The sequence below is a fragment of the Mercenaria mercenaria genome, chromosome 11 (assembly GCF_021730395.1).
Source record: "Mercenaria mercenaria strain notata chromosome 11, MADL_Memer_1, whole genome shotgun sequence".
NCBI lineage: Eukaryota > Metazoa > Mollusca > Bivalvia > Venerida > Veneridae > Mercenaria > Mercenaria mercenaria.
The window spans coordinates 29,089,854-29,115,648 of NC_069371.1; the positions used below are offsets into that span (position 1 = coordinate 29,089,854).

The 25,795-nt window shown below is 32.6% G+C and overlaps 1 protein-coding gene across 1 annotated transcript in view; it reads left to right on the forward strand.

The window, feature by feature from the left end:
• The window catches only part of LOC123530844 (calcitonin receptor-like), a 62,256-nt gene that overhangs the window by 25,194 nt on the left and 11,267 nt on the right, over positions 1 to 25,795 (forward strand). The window contains exon 2 of the mRNA XM_053517047.1: positions 25,204 to 25,320. Coding sequence (XP_053373022.1) covers positions 25,204 to 25,320 — 117 coding nt within the window. The remainder of the gene's footprint in view (positions 1 to 25,203; positions 25,321 to 25,795) is intronic.

Sequence of the window (25,795 nt, forward strand, 5' to 3'; positions counted from 1 at the left end):
TGCTTTTTTAAGTTTTGTAGTTTAAATTGTGTTATTCAACATTTTGCCTTCCGTTAAAATATGTTATTTATTCGGTATATGAAGTCATGGTGAAAAAGGTAGCGGACATGCATTTTTAAGTTTTATTATTCAACGTTTTGCCTTCCGTTAAAATGTGTTATTTATTTGTTATATGAAGTCATGGTGAAAAAGATAGCGGACATGCATTTTTAAGTTTTATTATTCAACGTTTTGCCTTCCGTTAAAATATGTTATTTATTCGTTATATGAAGTCATGGTGAAAAAGATAGCGGACATGCATTTTTAAGTTTTATTATTCAACGTTTCGCCTTCCGTTAAAATGTGTTATTTATTCATTATATAACTGTGTACATCATTTGTGTTATCAAATGAAATCACATCTCATATAATGTTCAACATACTAAGACCCCCGTCTATAGAATAAATTCTAAACAACATTCAGTCTGGCTGTATACATTCTTGCCTAGTTGGGAATATATCATTTCCGTTCAGTATAATATAGAGTAGTTAATGGAAATATATTGTATTCTTAATGTAAATTTGAGCAATTTTGAACAGTCACGTGCATCGCATTATATTGACTCGGATAAGTTGATATTATACAACCATTACTGGGCCTTTTTGTCTGCATTACTATCTTGTTCATCTACCATTTGTCTAATACGAAAAAACTTGCACCTCCGCAGTTACAGATAACAAGCGTTTATATGCCTCTTAGCTGTTAATGAAGAAACGTTAAAGCAGCAAAAACTAAACCAAGTTGGCGGCAAGATAATTAGGTCATTAAAAAGTATAGGGGCACTGGATATATGAGGCTTGTGTCTATATTTGTATATGGTTGACTTAGGTTTAGTCTTCTGCGTTCTTTGATGAAAGTAATAGATACTACATATCTAGAAGTTACGCTTGTTTTTCAAAAGTGCAGGTTGTAAGCCATTAGACTTTGATCTATTGTTATATTAACGTTTAGCCTTTGATGGGATTTAAACTCCTGACTTAATTCCCGCTGGTTCGACAGTAGAATTTTAAATTGAAACATTATATTAAACATGTATGGAACTCTATACGGTCACCATCTACATTTGATTATGCATGTGTGTTGTTCTAAAAGCCACCCGCCACATTACATTATACATGACTACTGATCTATCTGGGCGATATCATTCATGCATGCTGATCTGTACGATAGCCTGCCGCATTGGATTTTACATTATGCTGACCTATACGGTCGCCTTCCGCATTAGATTATACGATGCCATGTATGCTGTTGTACAGTTATACATACACTAAATAGGAATCAAATAGTTATCAATATTTTGGGTCTTAAATTTGCTCTTCTTACTTCAGTTGTAATTGATTTGCCGAAATCATATGACAGATCTATTCTGGGCTTTTAGGTAGCTTATAATTTGTCATGGAAACTTAGGTCATACGTCAGAACTACATTTTGGGGTTAATTTTAGCCAATTATACGGTGTATTTGTTTGACTTAAAATAGTTTTCTCACATCAAATATGACCTCCACTTTTCCATTGTTTTTCATTTGGCACTGAAACCATTTTTCCAGAAAATATATTTTATAAGTTATTGACATTTAAAATGGGTCCTAGTGCCTGATATAGCTAATGGACGTATTCGATTTTATATACAATAAGACGGCCAGCTGTTTAATGGGTTTATGCCCGTACGTTCTTATCACCAAAGCACACACAAGTATATTAAATAGTCACCGTTAGAAAATTGATTATATAAGTTATTGACATTTATAATGGGTCCTAGTGCCTGATATAGATAATGGACGTATTCAATTTTATATATAATAAGACGGCCAGCTGTTTAATGGGTTTATGTCCGTACGCTCTTATCACCAAAGCACACACAAGTATACTTAATAATAACCGTTATCACTTCTATGGAAACAGGAAAAAAAAAGAATAGCTTTCAAATATATGCTACGTCTTAAGTGGCTACGCTCTACGAAAGTATCTTTCCTGCTGAATCTGGACCTTGCTTGCATATTTCTTGGCTCTGGAAAGTAAAGCTAATATCTGTTGCCTGTTTTAATTGGCTCTTCTGTTAAGATGTTGTTAATATAATTTAGAACAGAGTAAACCTGACAAAATCATTCAATAGAGGAGACAGTTGCTAATTATGACTGCAGTATATCATGTTGTTGTAGAGATAGCCCCCCTACGTACTGTTCCAGACATTTAAGCCTTTTACTAACTTTAGTCTAGAAATATGTTCTGTGTTTTGAAATAATGATATGTTGATATTTTTATTTCGTATTTTATAAGGAAGCATGCATAAACTCAGATGCAAAAAAAACAGATAAGAGACTTACAGATTTATTTAATTAGCAACATAGAGAGTCTTACCCTTATTTCGTTCATGATATGGCCAGAAACAAACAATAATATTTAAGGCCTAGATGTTTGTACGACAAAAATGTGTTTCTGTTTTAGTACTTGTATATATCTGCTGCCAATTGTATTAATATGTATTGCCTATCTTATAAAATTTACGACTTCAGACTATTGTTTATTTAGATTTATAGGGACATATTGCTGACGTGTATTGAAATATAATGCCCAAGTCTGGTACAGGAAATGCCAAACGGAATTAGTCTGTAAGATTGGATTACGTTGGATTGTTCACTAAATCAATTCTGTTGCAATTATCAGTTTGCAGTTGTCATTTCAGCTATCAAGCAAAGAGGCAATATTGTTCAAAATTGAACCAAACCACCTGTAGTAATCAGTTTGATACAAATGAAGATTTTTGCCTATGCTCACACATTTGCAGTAAAAACGTACATTTGTGTTTGTGACAGATACATACATACATTGCTAAATACTAGTGGAAACCTTGAACTTGAGGAATTTACTGTATTGAACTTCGAGGGATGATTTAAACAGACATTGCATTCAAATCATTATCCCGTGTGATTTGTAAATTAAAGCAATACACTGCAAAGTAATTTGAATCTTTCATCTAATTGCTTTGCTCAAAAAGTAATTACAAAGGAATCCTTAATCAGCCTTTCGGAACGATTTGAGCATTTTAAAGTCATCGGATAGCATGTTTGAAGCAAATCGACATTTTAACTATAATATTTGAAACCTGTCAATGTTTTACAAAATAATAATTATAAAAATCATCACTGTTGCTGTTTAGGAAAGGAACAATTCGTATTTCGATTCTGCCAGTATTTTTCCACTGTTAGAACACAAGACGACTGTATCACTGACAACCTACAGACTAGTGCCAAGAGAAGATTGTATTTTATCGTTGGGGTATTATCTGTCAATGTACACGTTGCTCGTCTATTCAAGCTCAAATGATACTTCAGGGTTTATGCATAATGCTTTTAATTTGATTATTCCGTGTTATAGTATATTTTGTAAGAAAAATACAAATGAAATTTTAGGCCTATTCTTTAGTTTCTTTTTTTTCATAATAGAATAATGTGCTAATGGAGTCTACAAAAATGATACAATTTTGTGTCGTTGTCCTTGACATTCAAACTAATGTTATGAGCGTAATTTTAATTTAAATTAGTAAAATTAACAAGTAAACAGCATATGTTTAAATAATCTTTAAAGTTACTTTTAAAAAAAAATGCGTTTATTTTATTAAAAGCTATATCCGATATCAGCTCTGGTAAAAATATATGAGTCGTAACTTACATAACTTATATCTGAAATTGTTTGTTTGTTTGTTTCCGATTAATTGTTGTCGTTTTTCAACAGTATTTCAATTATGTAACGGTGGGCAGTTAACCTAACTATTGTTCCTGAATTCTGTACCAATACCCACCTGTTTTCTGCATGTTACTAGAAACATATCCACATAAATCAGAGGTGAAGGAATAATGATTTCAGACACGATGTCTTTTATCAACCTGCGATCCGTAGACCTTTGCTGTCCCTACTGAGCTAAGCAGGCGGGTAATTGAAATTGTGGTAAGTGGGTATGGTGAGTTGTTGACAGAGCTGTATATATTTTTGCTGAAATGCTGCCTTAACGTAGTGCTAGTAGATATAGGAGAGTTTGGTTGTGACATAAATCCAATAGCCTGTCTTATCATAGTGAGAAGTAGCCTTTAAACCAGTTATAAAGCTCTGATATGAATCAAAAGGGGTGTTTTTGCCAGAATGTTCTTGTAATAAATATTCGTGTGAGTTTATTGAAACTCAGATACACTTGGAATATAACGAACTAACGAACTGTTGATTTGCATTTCAAAAATGGAGTTGCTTAATGAGTTTTCGAACTTACTGGAAATGAAATACTCAAGACCGTACATTAGTAACTATATGAAACTGTTGAAGTGAGTGACAGCATTCTCATCTTTTACCTTAGGATCGGTTTGCACAAGGGTTTTATTTGTAAAAAAAGCCACAAAGACATTGTACGCAGTTAAAAAACCACTTGTTGTTTAGAAATTAGAAAAAAAGTTGAATTTAATTAAAATTATGTAGATTTTTCTTTTATTGAAAATGCAAAATAATTCAATGAATATCGTCTTGAAAAATGCAGAACCTACACGTCGACCTTATCCACCTCGGTTACAGATTATATTTGATAAACTAACAGATGATTGTGCTGAGGTAATGCTGAAAGCACCAAATCTTTCAACAGGTAATTCATACCGTGTCTATGTATTGTATATCTATCGCTTGCATTATTTCATATAAGTTTTTGTCACTTATACCTTAAATTTGAATGTTATTTTCTCAATTAAACAAATAATGCGATTACAATGGACTGTGTTTAGTTTTCTCTAATAATAAGTGATTTATTATAGCAGTAGACATGATCGTAGAATACTTTAATGCCTAGCATAAATGTCGTCATAAACAATTTTTGGCCGTTAAATAATACCGCCATAAACACTTTTGGCGATAAAATTGTTTAAAACTTACTTTATACAAAACATCCCGTTTTTAATTTATATGTTCACAAAATGAATTTTTTAACATCAATTATTTCACTAAAATAAACTTAAAGACACAGTTTATAAATTAAGCATACAATTGCATCAATAGGTAATTTAATAACATAATTACGTAAATAACAAAAATTGAGAGCCGCTCAAAAATATGATTTTATTCACTTTTACCGTAACAACCAATTTTTAGAATGTAAGTGAAAGTTGTTTTTAGAAAACAAGTGAATATACAGAGTGTTAATTGGAAAAGGCTTAAATATCACACAAATATTCTTGCTGTATTTTGAAAGTGCACGACAACGACGAAAGTTTTGTTTTCGTTGTCATTTCATTCTCTCGTAACGGTTTTCATTAGTTTGCAGTTCCAGACTTTTGAATGTATCTTTTTGATTTGGGGGCTTGCGTGGCCGAGTGGTTAATATTACCGACGTCGAATTACTTACCCCTCACCGATGTGGGGTTGAGCCTCACACTGGGCGTTGAACTCATCATGTGAGGAAGCCAACAAGCTGGCTAATGGAAGGTCGGTGGTTCTACTCAGGTGTCCATACGTGATGAAATAATGCACGGAGAAGTACCCGTGGTTTTCTGAGCTATTACAGCTGGAAAATCGCCATATGAACTATTATTATGACGGTTTGACGATTAACTCAATAACCAATCTTTCTGATTTGTTCAAAAATGGGTTGAGGTTGTTAAATGAGTAAATTAATTTAAATTTGTTTGAATTTGAAAACAAATTGTTCTCAGCTTATGCTGAACTTCAAAACAAATACAGTTGTTTTTAATATATGTGCATAACAAAGCAACAAATAAAATGGCAAGTGAAATGTTTTGTTCAGCATATATAGTAACAAATCACAATAACTTATTGTATTCCTGTACAATGTAGTTAATGGATATAACAACAAAATCAAGTTATAATCATGCATTTGCTTTCTACATTTTCATAGATTGTCGACAATATTTATGATATTGTTTGTGTTTGAATATCACTTAGTTTTGAGAATATAAAGTATAGCATTATTCTCCCTTCAAGACCACAATCAAGTATGTCTACATAATTTCATTTATTGATGACAATTTCACCATCATCGTATATTCAACCCCATACTCCTCCCCCGACCTCATATTCAAGAAATTTGCCGCTAAACAAACATGTGTGGCACCGTTAAATGTCGCACCACCGCTAAATGTCGCAACCACCGTTAAATGTCGCAAGGTTGACGTTATTATTTCTCCTACTACAATTTTTAATTTACAGTCCCTCTTTCGGTAGCAAATAATATTTCGAACAAAACAATGATAGTCATAAAAACAACTTCAAATTAGATATATCCAAGAAAATATCCAGCATACAACCCCCATCACCCCAGAAAGTTAACCCTTATGACTTTGTGTGTGACAGATTGCTACCCGGATCATATGGCAGAAGTCTGCCGAACTAACCGGCAGTATTAAAATATTACATAACTTTACATATTGCGTAACTGCCAATTCTCTCTCCGTCAGTCCAGCAGTATTGTATAATTACTGGACCTCTCTGGCAGCTCCGACAGTCACTCAATATTCTACTGAGGAAAAAAGTCCAGAAAGTAAAACACTATTTTTTTTAAACCCGATCAAATTATATTATGAAAAATGTTAGGCTGTTGCGATTAAACAAAATATAAACAACAAAATACCATCCTTGTGAACATTGCAACAATATTTCTTTTCATTAAATATGCAAAAAAATCAAACATTAGAAATATTTGCATCAGAGTGTGTTTATAACCCGACCACGTCATTCAGGTTACCAGAATCGTAGGAAAATTATTGCATTAATCCGGTTATTATATAATAAACAAGGAGAAAATTGTGATCAAATCAAAAGAAAACATTGTTCATGATAGCTTTTAAGAGCGGTCTGGTGTTTGGGTGTCCACTTCGGATGCGGAAAGATGATTTTACGCTCTCTGGCCGCGTCATTCCAAAGATGCGGACAGAAATACCAGTAGGTCCTTTACGTCACTCTTAGCATTAAAACTGAAACTGACTTTTTCTTACCCTCTTGTCGATGGATACTATAAGCAAAGTGTTTTCGAGACCGGTCTAAAACAGGTGTAGAAATTGCTTTGCAATCAACCTAGAATAAATTAGTATAAAATAACCTAATTATAAAAAAGATATTTTGTGATATCCCGCATTGATCTGTTTTAACTGGAACTGAGTCATGTGAAATATACCAGTCATGATAAAGGTCAAACTTCCGTAATTTGAAAAGTGCTTTCATTAGTTAGACTTTACAAATTAAAGTAAAAAGTATAGGTTTAAAGCCGAGTTTAGTTTCTATTTTCAGATAAATGCTGGAATCTATACATTTGTACTTTCCCACTGTGGTGAAAATATCATATTTATAGCTCACTGCTACAGAACTATACTTGAATGCGAAAAAAATATGAATTATAAATAATCGGAAATTCCTTGTATTAATATACTTTAGCATACATATATACAAACATACACGAACATAAAGATATGCGCCCCATAGTAGTTAGATGTTACAGTAAAGGAATCTGGAAACTACATTTGCTTATTTTGCAACATAGTTTAACATGTCTTGACGTTACATCACTGTGACGTTGTGATTCTGTACACATAGCGTTGCGTGATTAAATATTGCATAATGTGCTTTGAACCACTTGAAATGAAAAAATAAAACATATTTTTCATTCAGAATAAGATCGATACGAGGGGTCCTGCAAAAAGTTCTGTCACTGGGTTCGGATTTCTTAAGTGCTACGTTTTATCAAAATTATTTTTACTACAAATCTTAAAAGTATCCCCCTTTACCGAAACACACTTTTGTAACCTTTTAACCTAATTGCGAAAAGCAGATAAGTAGTCTTCTTTTTATATCTGTTTGAGACACTGATAAGTGGCGCTTCCAAGAGAACATCTGAACTTATATTTCTGTCCAGAAAGCATTTCCTTAAGCCTTGGAAATGAAAAAGTCTCAGGGACTCGTATATTACACTCTTGAACTACAAAATTCACATTTTCGCTCGTGGCTGTGCCATTCGTAAAAATATTGGATATAATTTTATTTCAGTGCAATGTATTTTGATATTGCGCTGTAGCAAACAAATATCCTCTATTTAATTATAATTTTGTACATGTTGTCCGTGACTATGAAAAGAAGCACTCAAAACTGTAAAAGCTCTTTACCGTAGTATGTATGTTACTGTTCCCTTAATAAAATATCATCTGAAATGATTTTATGTAAATTATATATGTAATTTTACAACAACCTGACCAATGAGACTGAGTGGCAAATTTATTTTACAACACATTTACCACCAACTTTCATTCTGACATACATACTGGTATAGAAGGAAGATCACAGGTTTCGTAAACATTCTAATAAACAAGGGGATACAATGAACGCAAAACAGCTGGAAAGTAGTCCGTTATTAAGCAGTATGGTAAATAATCCTTTCGTTGTCAGCATTTTGATCACCCAACAGATCGATTTGGTTGTATATTGGTTTCTGTTGCTTACTTCTAATCAGAGCTATGAACAACATTTGGAAACGTGACATAAGCACGTAATACAGCTATAAGAATGTCAATAACAGGAAATATCTTAAAAAAGGATGGTCGGCCTGATGTAACTGAAGCATAAGTTATAGCATCACTTTTACTGTCTGAATTGTTTGAAAGGTTTGCCTCAAACTGCTTTTATGTTATTCGGTATATTATCCAGTAGTTATTTTCAATCACTGCTCGGAATATTCACATTGAACAACCCAAGAAATGGAATAGTGTTGATCTGATCAAAGTAACCTCTGAAAGTGGTCTTATATTATATTGCTAACTGCTTTGTTTTATCTGATTTAGCCATTACTAATGCATTAATTTGTGTGTTGTTTCAAAATAACTTCGCTAGTCAGTGCTTTGTTGTTCTTTATTATCAATAAAATATGCAATTCTGTTATCACAAAGAAAAAGTCAGCCGTGGAATAGTCATTGGATTCATATTATAGATCTTTCTAAGCAAAATTTGGGAGAAGCTGTAAGGTAATTAGTTTCGGAACATGTCGTAAAAATGGTATGGATGGCATGCATTTATTAAAGTCATATTGGCAATGTTTATGCCATCGTAAGAAATAGTTTATCAAAGTGAAGAAATTTCGTTCCTGTTAACCAAATGACCATATTATTTTACTGAGATGAACAAAAACAGGAAATGTTCATTCCTTTCACTGAAAGAATATCAATGACCATGTTTTAGGTTTTACTATTAGATGAGTTTAGATTAATGTATGACATTCTATGAAACTTTTCCCTTACATAATATTCTTGTAAAAAATGATTTTTTATTCACTAAAATTTATAGGCGTAGACCACTTCCATAAGCAACAGTAAACACAGATTGCGATATATTTAGAAGTAATTTGTTTTGTTTTACGTTACAGTAGTTGCGTTTGTATTATTTGTGTTAGAATCAATGAAAGAAGAAACGTTCTTACTTGCTAGTTCGTACAGTACAATGTTCCTTAAACATGTCTCTGGCATATTTATAGATTTGTCACTGATACTAATTGTAAAGAATTAATGAGCTTTTCTGAATGTGTACTAAAACCCAGAAACGTAAGTGATTTTCAGCTGTCAGTCAAGAGCTACTGAGATGTATATTACCGTCACTTGTAGCTCATTGCGATCAACTGCAACCTGTTCAATACAATAAGGTCAGTTAACAAGAGAGCACGGTACCAGTGTGTATGTATAAGTTGTTCTAGAAATTAATCTTAACTTGGAAAAATACGTTATCCTTTCACTTAAACATAGTTAATATATCCATCACCGTACTGTAAAGATCAATGTTAAATAACAAAATAGTATTATACAGTAATGAAGAAGACTGTAAGAAAATGTTAACAGTTTTACATGTACAGTAATATCCTTATTTTTTGTTCATGATGAAATCAGAAATAAACAATTACTTTAGGCTTTTCTTCTAATTCAACGTAAAGCCAACATTCTCTCATCTTCCATATATATTCAGATTGTTTTCAAATATGGTAAAATATTTAATCCGTCTCGTTAGATATACTACTTCAGATCATTCAGTGGAACATATTATTGTAGAGAATTAAGAGTATACTAAAATTAGCATACAGACTGAACTTAAAGAGGGAAAAAACTGAAACATTTCTTATATCGGCAAAGTTTTCTTGGATTTTGAGAAAAAGAAGTCTTCAGTTAACCAGTTTACCAAAGAACATTATTTGAATGTTTCATCGATAATTTACAGAAACAGATCTCACAGTCTAAACAATATTCCCATCAACAGATAATTCACATTATGTATGAACCAATTCGACATTAATTTGAATAACACTAGTGCCATGTCAATGTTTCGGAAAAAAAAATAATTATACAAGTCATCACTGTTACTGACATGTTTTAGGAACGAAGATGTGTATTTGAATTACGGCTTTATTTGTCCCCAAGGGAACATAAGTAGGTTGTCAGTTACAGTGACAGTTCAAGACCACCATTAGTAGAAGATTTTATTTTCTCCTAAGGATAGTAAATGTCAACCATTTAAACAGTACTCCAAGAATGATAAAGAATTTACTTTGAATCATCCATAGTAGGGAAAATATGCATACAATTTCTCAAATTTATCATTAGTACAATGAATGTAGAATATGTTTACTTTGCTTTTGGTTTAATTTCTCTTTATAGCAGAATGTACTAATGAAATTTATAAGAAGATAAGACCTTTACTGAAAAATAAAGAAATTTGCCTTTACATCAGTACAAGTTAAATATGACTGATAGAAAATTGTTTATGTTTTTCATAACATTGTTGACGTAATATTATGAACAAATGTTACATTTTCCTTTATATTAGTAAAGATGCCAAACTGTACATGATCTTAATTTTCAAAAGCACTGACTTTAAGAAATCTTGTTATGTTATTAAATCATATAGAGTAAAAAATCATTAGCTACAACTTGATTGAAATAAACTAAAATGTTATGAACAGTACAGCTTAGATTTGTTAAATTGTATTGATATTTGGACTAAAACAGAACAAATTGTATCTAAACTGAATGCCTGTTAGATACTACTAAGACATAGTATTTCTTAATTCAGCTTAGTTTGGTGGTGACATATATCCAGTAGCCTATGTAATCATATTGAGTAGTAACAGGCTGGCTGTTACAGCGATCAGGTATAAATCAGACCGCGTGTTTCTGCCAAAATGTACATGAGACCTTATTGAAACTCATAAAGTTCTTGAACTTAACAACCTGTTGATCGGAATTTCAGAAGGTGGAGTCATGTAATTCCTTTCTGGACTGATTTGAATTGATTTGAAAGACGTTTCACTAAAGACGGTTGTAAAAAGAAATCAATGAAAAATGTAGATTAGAATATAATATTGATGGAGATAAAACATTTCTTGTTTCGCTTAAAAACTCATTTAAAACCGTAATATATTCTGTAAAAACGGCAGCAAAATCACCTTAATGTACAACTTCTGGCTAAGATTTAAATTACCGACAACGTACAGTTACACAATATCCTATATACTTTTTACAGTAAATCATTACAAATTTTTTCAGCATCAATTCCATGTCTATATATCTGTGGGAATCAATAAATTCAAAAACTTTCTAAAATACAACATGTAGCGAACCCCCTCGTCGAGCGTTGGCCTGTTAGCTCTAGAAAGGGTGCTACGTGAGTTCGCCTGGGCCCGGCTTTTGGCAAATACCGAAAGTGTTTTTAATATATAATCTAATTTATGGGTAAATATAACGGAGGCAATTTTAAAGTTTAACTGTAACTTTTATTAACTATAGAAGAACACTAGCATGGCATTACATAATATACGTATTAATACAAAGCGTAAAAACGAAAGTATAATGATATGCTATAAAAACAACTTCTATAACAGTAAAATGTTATCTGTGCATCGCGTTTAGTCCGTAATTGTAAAAGTTAAGCACCATAAATAACTTTAGCTTGTCCTTTAATCACACACTTCAGCTTAAAGAAAACACACACTATTTTATAACACTTCTTGGAAATAAGTAACACTTGAAATCAGCACTAGGAATACAGGGATAAAACTCCCCGGAATATGAAATTCACTAAGTATTACTCGTCAGTTAATAAATACACTGTAAGGAATCAAGTTAAATAAACTATCACTGTTCAGTGGTATAGATATAATACTCCGAACGTTGCTTTTAATATTGAAGTACGTAAATATGTGAATTTGGTATTGTTTACCAAATAGTATCACTGCTGCTTAAACATAATAGACCACTACGCGTATCTAACACAACGATTTAGAATTACAAGTCCATAATAAAGTTAACACTGTAACACACCGTTGGTATTTGGTATCGCAGGTATCGGATACCAATTATACCAATTGGTATCAACGATAGATAAGCTGATTATTAAAATTTACGATCACTAGATAAACACATATAGCGCGATTTCCATTGTAAACACAAATTCTAAGATATTTTACACTGTAACTCACTGTTGGTATTTACGCCAAATGGTATATACCAATAGATCTATTGGTATTTATAATGTTTAACACTGAATACCAATTCAAGGATATTATAATACTATAAGTAATCTTATGAAGTTTGATAGATGAGTATGTACGGTAAGAACACGGGTATTGGTATACGATACCAATTGGTATACGATGATGCTGAGATGGAAACAAGGAAAACCAATTCCACACTTTATTTATTTTAAGAATATTACCTCTTCTTTGTTCATGGTTGTATACCAGATTTGGTTTTCTGAACTAGATGGTAGATTTTAAATTGGCATTGGTATTGATACCAGTTGGTATATTTAACATATAAGTTTACGTTGGTAGTGTTGGTAGGCGTACCGCACGAATACCGTCCTTGTTCGGTATTGTTTTGAATTTCGCGCCGTTCCCACTTTTATACTCCGATACTTGTGACGTCACGTCTCGTGAGAGTGAAGCGCAGTAATGGCGGCTCCAAAACCAGAAAGTGACTTGAAATTACACTTTTATTTAACGATTTTAAGCAACAAACACATTATGAAAGGATATTTCGGGAATATTTCGTAAGTAAATCACATTTATTATCGATATTTATCGGTTGAAAGAAGCGTAAGTCAGTTGAATAGCGGAAATCTAGCATTTACGCTAGAAATAAATACTGCCGATTTCAAGCACAAACTTCCATGAATATTTTGATTGCGGACGACGATGCACAGTAAAAAACAAATCTGTAATCAAAAGTATGCATATCTATGTACATCATATTACAAATAAAATGAGTGAATTTACATTTAGAAACAAATATCAACAACAACATGTGCTATTTTCAACATGGGTGGGGGAACATAAACATTAATAAAGTACAGCTATTAAAGAGGGTAGGACTAGAATGAAATAACGGATCGTTACAAACACTTAACATTTTTTTTGTAAATGTTACTACATTAAACACCATGTACTTATGAAAAGGTTCTTCTTTTGCTAATTACTCTTCGTTCACGTCACTGAAATGCGATCTCCGATTACCAGTTCAATTTACACATGTTAACAATGATCATTATATTTCTTATTATTAAGCTAATATATTTTAAAATTTGGCTGTGTTTCGGACTGACTTGTAAGCATTTTAATACAAACAGCTTCTAAATTGAAAATGGTTTGATTAAAGAAAATTTTCATAGATACCCGGTTTCTGTGATAAATATATAACTCATTGTAACAGCAATATTACCATACAAAATTAGTATAACTTGATTTAAGGTAAACTTCACAATATGGTCTGTTAAGATATCCTTGTTTTTAATCAATACGTAAAAAAGAGCACGTAAGAATTATTCACATTTCATCGTACTTGTTGCTCAACGGCATCTTTCGTCTTTTTTTCTGTTCACAATCGTACATTGCATCAGGCTCAGCATTAAAACTGATCTATCTTCTTTCACACCCTCGTGCAGATAGATACTATCAAGACTAAATCTCCAGATTGGTGCATAAAACTGTTTCAGTCGACCTAAAATAAATAAGTTTAAACTAAATTAACTGCAATGAAGTCTAGTGAAATTACACCGAAAATGTAGCTAAATCCTTTAGAAATGAAGAAAGCTTTCTGTTAGACAGTATTTTTGTATTAAGTTAAAGTACATTGTAACTAGATGCCCACGGGCAACATGTCGAGCCCGCACTTTGACTTCTAACTGTTACTTTGAGATAGAGTCCGTCTCATTAAGTTGAACATCCATGCCAAATATAAACAAGATTCTTCAATGTATGTCAAAGATATGGGCCGGACAATATCTGACATGACCTTTGACCTCCAACCGTGACCTTGACCTATAAGATAGGAATCAGGGGTTTGCGCAGGACACTCCGTCTCATAGAGGTTAGCATTCATCCCAAATATAAACAAGATTGCTCAATGCATGTCAAAGTTATGGGCCGGACAAGATCTGACATGACCTTTGACCTCCAACTGTGACCTTGAACTTTGAGATAGGAACCTAGGTTTTGCGCATGACACTCCGTCTCACTGAGATTAACATTCGTACCAAATGTAAAAATGATTACTCCATGCATGTCAAAGTTATGGTCCGGACAAATAAATCCACATTGACGGACGGACGGACGGACGCAAGCACGCACGCACGCACATACACCGATCAGCCATTTGGACAACTGTGTTTTCGCTTCCGCAAGCGGGCTCGACAAAAATGATGTGCTGCAGACTGTAGTCATTCATAGTTAGTAGTCTGTAGAGATACAGAAACACACTCAAAAGTGGAAAATTTAATGCAATGTGACATGGAATGTTTTTACTATTCTTACTTTTCATGTTTAAAAAAAATATCATTTAGAATTAGTTATTATATATTTTTGTTTTGGTAAATAAATAGAAATTCAAGTCAACATGACCTGACAGTCGATATTTCTTTTTATCAGATGTACAAGTATAACAGAAAGACCACCAGTCACACAAATTTAAACATGCTAATAAAACAGGCTAAGCAAACAATAGATGAAAGGTGGCAAGTCGTTAAGCAGTGAAGTGAGTGAGCACTTCTTTTAAGAAGTTTGATCATCAAACAAACCGATTTGGTTAATTGGATTGTGTTGCAAACTCATTGTAATTATTGCTATTGGCATTACTTGGAAGAGTAACATAAGCATGGAATAAAGCTATATCAATGATCAGACAGAACATAGTTCTTCATTTTATCAAAGAATAATTAATGAATACTCGAACGTCTGTGTGCTTTCTATGTTTTTATTTGATTTTTTGGTCTTTTGTATCAAAGCCTACGTTTTAATTTAGAGCATGTTTTTCATGAACTGTGATGAAAAAGATAAAAAAGAAAGAATTTCAAAACGAAGTAATGTGTTTCAAGAAGCACGTTGACAGCTGTCCAAAAAACTAATAACACTATTTCTACAAGTATTTCATTAATATCCTGTTCAATAGCTAAATTTGTTTGCAAATGATATAAACTTGTCAGATAGTCTAATATTTTGTTTGGTATTATAATGATATTGGACTCTCAAATTGTGCTTTAGCAAAATCAGGACGTACGTTAACAAATAAAGATTTATTATGTAATACATTGTAACACCTTTTTTCAAAGGTTTATGTGGCAATACTACACTAATAGGTATAACAGTACTTAATCAATCAGCACTGGATAATGGCGGAAACAAAATATCCTTCAATATTTCCCAGTTAAAGTGGCATTTTCATGTTTTATGATTTTTATTTCATTGTGTAAATATACTTGATATTTTGGTAGCATTTTCAAGGAGACTTTATACATTTATAAAAACGTATTACACATGAGTTCATACCCATCATTTAGCTACATGAATCAGTTTGGGAGATATTCTATAGTGTTGACATGTCAGACAAAACATTTCTCTTGTAGAAGTTACTTTTGTTTTGGTTATAAGTCATTTAAGAACATACGGCATGTAATCTTCTTTTTTTACAATTAGCCTGGCTATCTGTTACAACTCACAGAATATTGTTAATTTTAGGTAGAACATACATGTATAGCATTTTATTTACTACTGTATATCCTATAAATAACATTTTAGAAAAATAATAAAATAAGTGGACCAATAGTGACACTCGGTAATTTCAATAGGATTACGTAATCTCGTAACGCAATTCGGCATTCTTCGTAAATGAAGATGAACTTGCTAATAATTTTCCGTTGAAACCGGAAAATGCCGAAATCGCATACGGAAAATATTTGCCGCTTGGCATAGGATTATCCTGCAAAAAAATCGTAGTCGCATAATAGCAGATTCAGATAGTTCTCAGTGTTTTTGCTCTGTAGGGCTATTTTCCTTATTTTCTTTGCATTTTTGTTTTGCTAAAATCACATGGCAGACCTGTGCTTGACATGTAGGTAGATTGTTCACAATGAAATAATAACATGACATTTGTCATGGAAACTTAGATCAGACAATACCACAATAATTTGGGGTCTCATTTTTAGCTGATTTTGCAGTTTGTGTGTTTGACTGAAAATATTTTTCTTGCATCAAACATGACCCCCACTTATGATTTTCATTCAGCACTGACAATATTCGTCAAGAAAATGTAAGTTACAGACGTTTACAACTGGTCCTGATGTGTGCTGTGGCCATTGGAAATATGTCAATTTTACATAGAATAAAGAAAAACAGCTATTAAATGGGGTGTAACCTTATGGACGACTTTGGTTAATAACAGTTATAGCTGGATCTCTGCATCACAAAATAGGTTATATACAATAGTAAAAGGGAACCAACTATTTGTAGAGCAAGTACCCGTTGTAAAATATCTTTGAATTTAAACCAATCAAAAACAAGTTCCGTATATAGCACCTTTCAAAGGCCATCTCTGCTTTGGTATAGATAAGAAGACGGATGCCAAAGAGGTTATTCTGTATCCAGCGATCGATGTAAACACATCGAGGATTCAATTAATAATTTATTTATTTGGGTTTTACGGCGCACCAACACAGTACAGGTTATATGGCGCCAAACAGGACTACAAATTTGAGGTATGGCATCAACATTTGCATACCTGCTGGAATCACAGAGGTACAGCAAAACCAATTGTTAAGACCCAATTACGATCATGCAAGGGTAAGGCAGTGGTTCCAATTCTTTTCATACACAGATCGTCCCATAACCACATGGGGCAACTAATAATTTATCCTTATACCTTGAGCACCTACACTGTCAGGGCAGATGAATTATATAAAAGAAGACGTTTGAGACTAAAGATTAGTTGCAGTATTGTAACTAGGTTTCAAGCTTTAGTGCCAGCGAATAGAAATGAAACCTTTAACGGGATAGACAATAGCAAATACAGGCTGAGCATTGGAAAGCTGAGACAGCGACGTTTGGTTTGCTAATCTTCTGAGTCAGTAAGAGAGTCCAGCTTACAGACGAGGTTCAACGTCATTGGTGAAGTAGAGCCAAGGCATTGGGATCATAATGTCGGTTTAATGCTATATGATATAGCATTTAAGCGCCGAACATCCACATGTCAGGTCAGTCATACTGAGTTGCAGCTTCAAGTAAGAGAACATAGGCTGAACATCTAGACAAAAGGACTCGTATGATGTTGATTCAAACACCTCGTCGGACGGGAACTGGTATCAGCAGCCTATAGGAGTTTGAGGTGGTTATCATTAGTTGAAGGTTGTTAGTTAGAAACATTGAGTGATTCGCCTGATTCCTGAAATTATCTACCTCATAATTGAAATCATTTATGAATCATTGGTACAAGTATAATTTAGGCGGGGTAGCCAGTCTGAGAGAAAATTCTATATATGAGGTATATGGTCTGACCCGCTACGTATTTTATAAAGAACATTCTACGTAGTTTGTCAGCTAGTCTGAGAAATAGTCACCTTACCGACTGGACACATTACATTTTTCAAGATACTAAATGCGCAGGCATTTTTCCGAGTCATTTAACTAGAAAGGAATAGTTTTTTTATGACAAACCTAATAATGAACATTTTTTATGGGTCCTAACAATTATTTAATACAGGTTTTCACATCTTTTCTTAACATTTTGGAGCATTACCACAATAAAACATATGTTGACCTGCAAACTGCATGTACCGGACTTAACACATATTATGAAATACTTTGGACCATCAAGGTACAAAATACCCCAAAACTACGAACGTACAAACTTTTTAAAAGTCAATTTACGCATTGCAAAGAACAATATATTTGTCTAAATCTAAAGAAATATGAACGTTCTCTTTTAATGCAATTTAGGTGTGGGATATTACCTTTGCGCATAGAAACCATCAGATACGTTGAAGAACCGTTGAATGAGAGACTACGCAAATTATGTAAGAACTCAGAAGTCGAAGATGAGACTCATTTTGCCATTACTTGCAACAAATACAGTTCAATCAGATCTAGTATTTTCGCCGATATTTTTAACAATAATGATTTTGGTCAATTGCCGCCTGCTCAACAATTAACATATTAAATGTAAAACCGTGTTCGAAAACTGGCTAAATATATTGTAAGAGCCTACATATTGCGTAGAAACTGTTTGTATTCTGCAAATTGATTAATTGACATAAATTGGATATCATTTGATAATTAGTGCATTTTTATTGTTATATAATATATGTGTTTTTAAGTACGCTTACATATTATGTATCAATATGTTGATATGTAAACATTTACCATTCTTATCAGCAATAATTACAATATGCATTTTACTTGTATATTTCATATATAGAACTGTTGAATGCTACTGTACTTGTAATACGTAAATGTTCCTTGTTATATTTGGTATTGACCGACATCATCTTTTGAATAAATGTATATAGTGCATTTTTAAAATTTGACGTCTTTGAAATATGTATATACTGATTAAAGGTGACTTATAGGCCCATGGGCCCGGGTGTTCTTAGAATTATGTAGCTAACATTTGGCTTTATATGTATACTGTATAACACGTCACTATAATGAAATATTTACTTACTTACTTACTTTACTTACTTATTAAGAACATTCTTTGTGGGTCCTAAAATTATTTAATACGCGTTCTCACATCTTTTCTTAATATTAAGAGCATTCTTTATTGGTCCTAAAACTATTTAATACAGGTTTTCACATCTTTTCTTAATATAAGGAACAGTCTTAATGGGTCCTACATTGTAGCAATTATTTTATACAGGATTTCACATCTTTTTATATTTCTCAATGTAAGGTTTACACTTTGCATGTATCGCAGCGGACTGTGAAGAAAATGTAAAAGAAAACTATTTAAAAAATAAATAAAATACATCTTCTACTAATAGTTTTAATAAATGAAGAAAACTTCAGAAGTGAAAACCGAACTGAATAGAATTGCACGACATTATCTATGAATGAAAATTGCTTCACTGAAATTTCTTAGAGATATTATTATGAAACAGTGAGACTAGGACAACAAAAAAGTAAACAGAAGTCAAGATATGTATACAAATATTTACTTTATAACATAGAATTCTTTCGTACATTAATTACGTGTAAGGCGGAAAGCTTATGTTGAGTTGGTGCTGAGAATGTAAAAAATTGTTACGCTAGCAAAAGCATTTTAGCTCAAGTCAAAGACTATACAACTAAAGTAAGTTACTTTTAACACATACGATGTTTACTAGATTGCATTGAAAGAAAATGGCAGCATTAGCGTAGGACACAAAAAAAAATGTGACGTCCCCTGAATATATCATTCAAATGTTATTTATTCATGAGAGTTTCATTTGATCGGTAAGTGTTTAGATGGCCTGCATTAATGTATTAATAGGACCTTCATAAATTTCAATCTTCTGAATGATCTGTCTCGCTTGCAATATAGCATGAGGTCATGTATTGCGTCGTTTAATGCTTAAACTCTGTGCTTATGTTTTTCTAAATACCATTTCAAAATAAACAGTATTGGTTTGAATCAGATATAAATGACTTTCAGATATTGTTAACAGATGTCACAGTTTTTTTTTCTAAATCTAAAGTCAAACGAAAGTAAGCTTGAACTATCATACCCTTCAAAACCGTATGTTTATTACTCTTGTCTTCGTTAATTTTGTCTCTCAGAGACTCCCTTGGGTGATCAATGTCACAGCTGGGATATATACAATACATCAAGACCTAATCCAAGTTGACGCCGTTCCCTTTCAAACACAGTGTCAATGTTCTCAACTAAAACGACTTTTGTCGCTTTTTTGGGTATAAGTTTAATTAACTACTGCTGACTTACGCTGTCATTTTCTCCTTTCAACAATCGCGCAAGTCAAAGTAGGTAATAGATCAAATGGATCTTCCAATTGTAAATTGTAGTACATTTAACATGTTAATTTTCTTGATATATATTTTCAACGCACTTTAGTAAATGTTCCTGGATGCCATGCCGGCATTAACGTTTGCTCAGCTTCCGACACATGAAAAACAGTTGTCGGCCCAATGTCTTGTATACGTAGTTAGTTCTAACAAGTTGGCATTGAAAACATACATTGAATTCGTGACAGCCCGCACAGTTGCAAAGTTCTACCTTTGTGTTCAATCCACATTACGTTGCGAAAAAAGTCTTGCGAACTTCCATAACTAAAACGTCCAAAATGTATATTTGAAATTGAACGACGCGAGAATTAAAGCGACCACGTTTCTTTGAAATGTGGTCTGATAGTTAACTAAACTTTTACAGTCATCACTGAACAATATCACTGAGTGTTATCACAGGAAAGTAGAAGGTCCGCCAAATATCAACAATAATCAGTTCTGTACTCTGTATAAAATATTCAAGCTTCATGCAATGTTATGAGATGCAAGTACTTTGTTCACTGGTTATTGACACGGAATATGATACAAAAATGCATACCGTTACGTTACTGATTATCAGTCTTAAACGAAACACTTTTAGTTTTTAAATCATGACATCAATTCTGTTCCTCAAAAATGTCTTAATTATGCTCTTCACTGGCAGCTAAACGAAAACAATTGTCTCTACTTTGTAATAAACAAATCGCATGGTGATAGGTGGGTAGGTTCGTCGATAAGAACAATTAAAAGGTTCTTTTTCCCAAACATTTGCCTACACACGCACGTATGATATAATCAGCTGATGAACCTGACTACTGGCTGTTCGAAACAAATAATTTCCAATTATGTCTTTACATAATATGAACTGCATTTTTAACAATAATATCGTGCTTTTTACAACAGTTTGGTACCCTTTTTGTCTTTGCGTTTTTCTTTTAATCTGAGAGTTATGCGATTTTTAGACTTAACAGGTTTTATCTGAAACGAGATTGTGTGTGATTTTTTGTCAGTAATGCTAATTACCTTAATACAAATTTCGTTTTATCAGTAAAAACGTACGCAGATTAGATTCCGAAATAAAAGGAAATAATTAGACAACAAAATATCATTATTTCTTTTTTCCTAGGAGAAACGCTACAGGACAAAGTTGTCATTAACTTTAAGATTATAATGAAGGCATATCACTGCAAACTGACACCATGAAAATATGTTTTGTGTTTAAAGTCGAATGAAGCTAATTTCATTGTTTCTCAAAAAAAGAAAAAAAAAGACTCAAACAATTGAACGGGCAGAAAACTTTTACCTACACTTTTTGTTAGTTATTGATATAGCACCCTGACACTTTCAGGTGGCATGCAGTGTCAATGCATAAGCTTTAAAGACGCCTGCAAGAAGCTATAAAAAGCAAAATATTCGTAACGTAACAAACGCTTGTGCCAAGACACTAGTATACTGATTTTAATAAGAAATACTTTCTTATTTAATTTATATTTTTGTCACTGATACATGTGTTGATTTAAACATACATATTAACTTATAACTTATTAATAAGTTTCAAACAAAGAAGACCATCATTGTAGCTTCTCCTGAACCACTTTGTAAAGGATTTGTTCAATGCTTATGAACAAATTGAAATTGCATATTGTATCTGTATGGATGTTTTATGTTTATGATTCAAATCCTTCTTAGTTATTGGAAACTAAATATCTTATTTAGAATACGTATCTTGACAGAATATCACATTTTCCTTCATCGATTTTGCATGAAAGTTCACAAATTAGCAAAAACATAAAAAGAAAATAGGGAGTCGGATATTTTGAAGTGAAAGCCCAGTCAGTGATGGTCTATTACCATTAAAATGATGCCTATTTGCTCTTGTCCACACAATAAACACCTACTTTCGGCTTCTACAAAATTTGACATTACTGGCATATAAACATGAAACCGTTCCCTTTTCATGCAAAATGCATTATAGCAGTGAGAAAGTTGATAAATGTACTCATTCTACACAAAATTTCGCAACAAATTGTAAACATTAGGATCTATTTACTTTGGACTTCTTCTGACAATATCGAAGCACATTATTGTGACTTAATTAATGGCCTTTTTCCTTTACAACTTAATTAATGGCCTTATTCCTTTACAACTTAATTAATGGCCTTATTCCTTTACAACATCTTTTTGGTAAGCATTGGTATAATTTCTAGTGAGACAATATTTCACTCTCATGAAACTTGATATCTTGTTCTAGTCTTGGAATACTAAAGCAGTTCACTGCATGGTATTTTGGAACTGATTATATCACGCTAAGTAAATGGTGTTTATAATATATCAAACTGCTATCGATATGGATATATAAATAAGATAAAATTAAAAGCAAACAGTATTTGAAAGAATGCAGTAAATGTTTGGCTCATTTGATTTTACTATCAGCAATCTCATTTTGTCAAGAAAAAATACGATGGTAAATATATATATATTGAGCCTTCGATTGACAAAGCCATTTTACTTATTACAAAGAAAGTATAGGAGTAATATGTATAATATGACTTATATTTGTACTTTTTTGATGATAGTATGATTACCTTTTGTTTATGCATCCGAACTAGTATTGTGTTTGTCATGACACGGGCACAAGAGATAATGCCTAGTTGGCTATTGTTTGAATCAACCTTATGGTAGCTATAAATAAATTAATCAGATTAACTTCAGTGACGCCACGGCATCATGCCCTAATGAATTCATAATTCAATTATGTTACTATTTTGTAAAGTTGTGCATATGTGTGACAACATCGCAATGGTTTAAAATATTTTGTTTCAAGTATGAAAACACTGTTGCACATAATACAGGTTCTAGTCAAACAAACAACGTCTGTCTAATCCAAGTATCCCGTGCTGGGTATTGAAAAACTTTCGACTGTTATACAACCAGACTGAAAGTGTAAGGATACACCGTCTTTACACAATTTAAAGGCAACATAAACACGTGAATAGGATTCGTATTCTCCAGCGTTTAAAGTCTGAAACCTGTATTTTGTAATGGAAAATATTCAAATACAATTATTTTGTTTGTATTAGATATTATTAATAGATGTGTGCAGTCTTAAGCTTCGGAATTAATTTTCATTCAAAATTCATTACTTTCCGTGGTTTTGAAACTACAGCAAGCAAAAAGAAAGTTTCATATTTAAAACGTTGATGAACATAGCCCCAGTATTATCACGGATGGCATGCTCTTCTTAGGAAAATTTAATTTACATTTGAATGGTACACCATTTTGTTACACATCTAACCAATGACTTTCATAAAATATTGATATATATATCTCATTATAAAACACCATACTTTGTATCATTATCTGTTGAATGGGGACTTCGTGACAGAATAAAGACTACACGCAAAATCTTGCATCTTGTATGTTGCAGGGTAATTTACAAAATCTTCAATCAAACAATACAACTTCTCTCCTTTGGGCATTTTATAATACAGAAAGATATTTACAAGATCGTCCTAACAATTCATCTCCTACAAAACTCAATTGTAATGTCATCTTCTTTGTACGAAAGTTATCAATAACCCCTATGTCTTCATTGTATTAAATTAACGGAACCCCAGGAAATGTCATTTACGAACTTTTAGATTTCTTCGCTTGATAATTGAGGTATAAAGACCCTGCAAGATTCGTTAAAGCTTTTTTATCCAATAAAGTAACGGTGTTTGATTGAACTTGAAAGTCTATTATTGGAACAGCATTGGACCAACATGGTTTAATTTCAATTTGGTAATTTAAACTTCATTAATTTTCCTTTTAGATGAAGTCAAATAAGTACTTTAAAACAATATCTTTAGAAAACAGATATCGTTCTATAAAATGTTTTATTTGTCTGTGTAATTATGCCTCCGTCCTGTTAATATTAACGTCATATTTAAAGAATAAATGAACACAAGGTGTGCTAGGGTGATTAGGCATTGCATATATGTAGCAAACTATTATTTTACAAGCTATGGACTACGACAGTCCTGTTCATTTGGTTATGAAAATAAAACACTCGTTCTGCAGACGTATCTGACAAAAGTTCAAGATGTTCAACTCTGTTTTTTCGACGCAAAAATTGGCAATTCATTTTCAGAATATACTATTATCTGCAATTAAATATGAGGGTTGACAGAAAAGTGTAAAAACGGAATATATTTTCTTTATAGGATAGGTAAAGTATCTGATTGAAAAACCTGATACGTACTTAAGATTGTTATTTAGTACCCACTCTCAGCAGACAGACACACGCACACACACACACACTTTATAGAAAACTTAATGCTCATCAACATAACAACAAACAAAAAATTGTGCTAAATCTATATTTCATAAGTAAGTTTACTAGCCCCCAATTAATAGGCAAAGGATTAAATAATATTCCTAAAAATAATTATTTGACCTACTGAAATTATAAAAATAATAAAAAGACAAAATAATAAATCATACTTACTGGACATTACCGATTGTTTTTATTAGCAAACATGACAGTTTGTCCAGTTACAAAACAATGGCTAGCACCTATTATTCATTTATCGTTGTTCCGATGGCTACTTTAAGTATTTGAAACGTAAAAGAAGTGGGTACGCATGAGCTACAATGAGAGGACAAAAACTAACTTTCAGGCATAGCCTAAAACAGTGGCCTAGCTTGATCACATACTATATTTCAACTATTGTCTCATTCAGTAGTGACAGAAGTATTTTCGATCAAGCGCATGTTTAGAAGCACTTCCTGTTTCTTACTATACTATACTGAAACCTTGAATATTTTAATGTATACCTTAAGATAACCCTACTTTTACCATTGCAGATGGTCCATTTTGTCACAGAATGGTTGACGGCTATGGAGGATGTTGGCCAGACACTCTACCTGGAAAATATGCCAAAATACGTTGCCCTGATATACCATTATTGTTCAACAACAAAGGTATTTTCATGTGTGTTTTGCAAATTGAACTAAGAGCGAATCAAACACTGTTTTTCTGTGCAAGTACGTTACGAGTACCCGATAGTATTATGTGCAGTAAATTAAGTTCAACTTAGATTCCTAGATTATCGACATACAGAGAACACGCGTGTGACTTCAAAAGCTCATCAAGTCTCGCATCGCTCGTTTATATCACAAACGCTGTTATAATGTTTAATGCCACATAAGGGGCCAAATGAAAAGGCATCTCTCAGATCTATTGATTAAAATATACAGGGTACAAAAACATATCGTACATATTGTGTCAAATGTTCATATCCTAAATTGTTTTAAATATTTTGCTTTCTTGGACATGCATAATTACTCGGGTTATGTAGGATGTATTTTGTGTACATGTACGTCGTACACTCATTAAATTAGACGTGTATATATCATGAATTACAAACTTCTGCCTGCAGAAAAACATGTTTGGGCA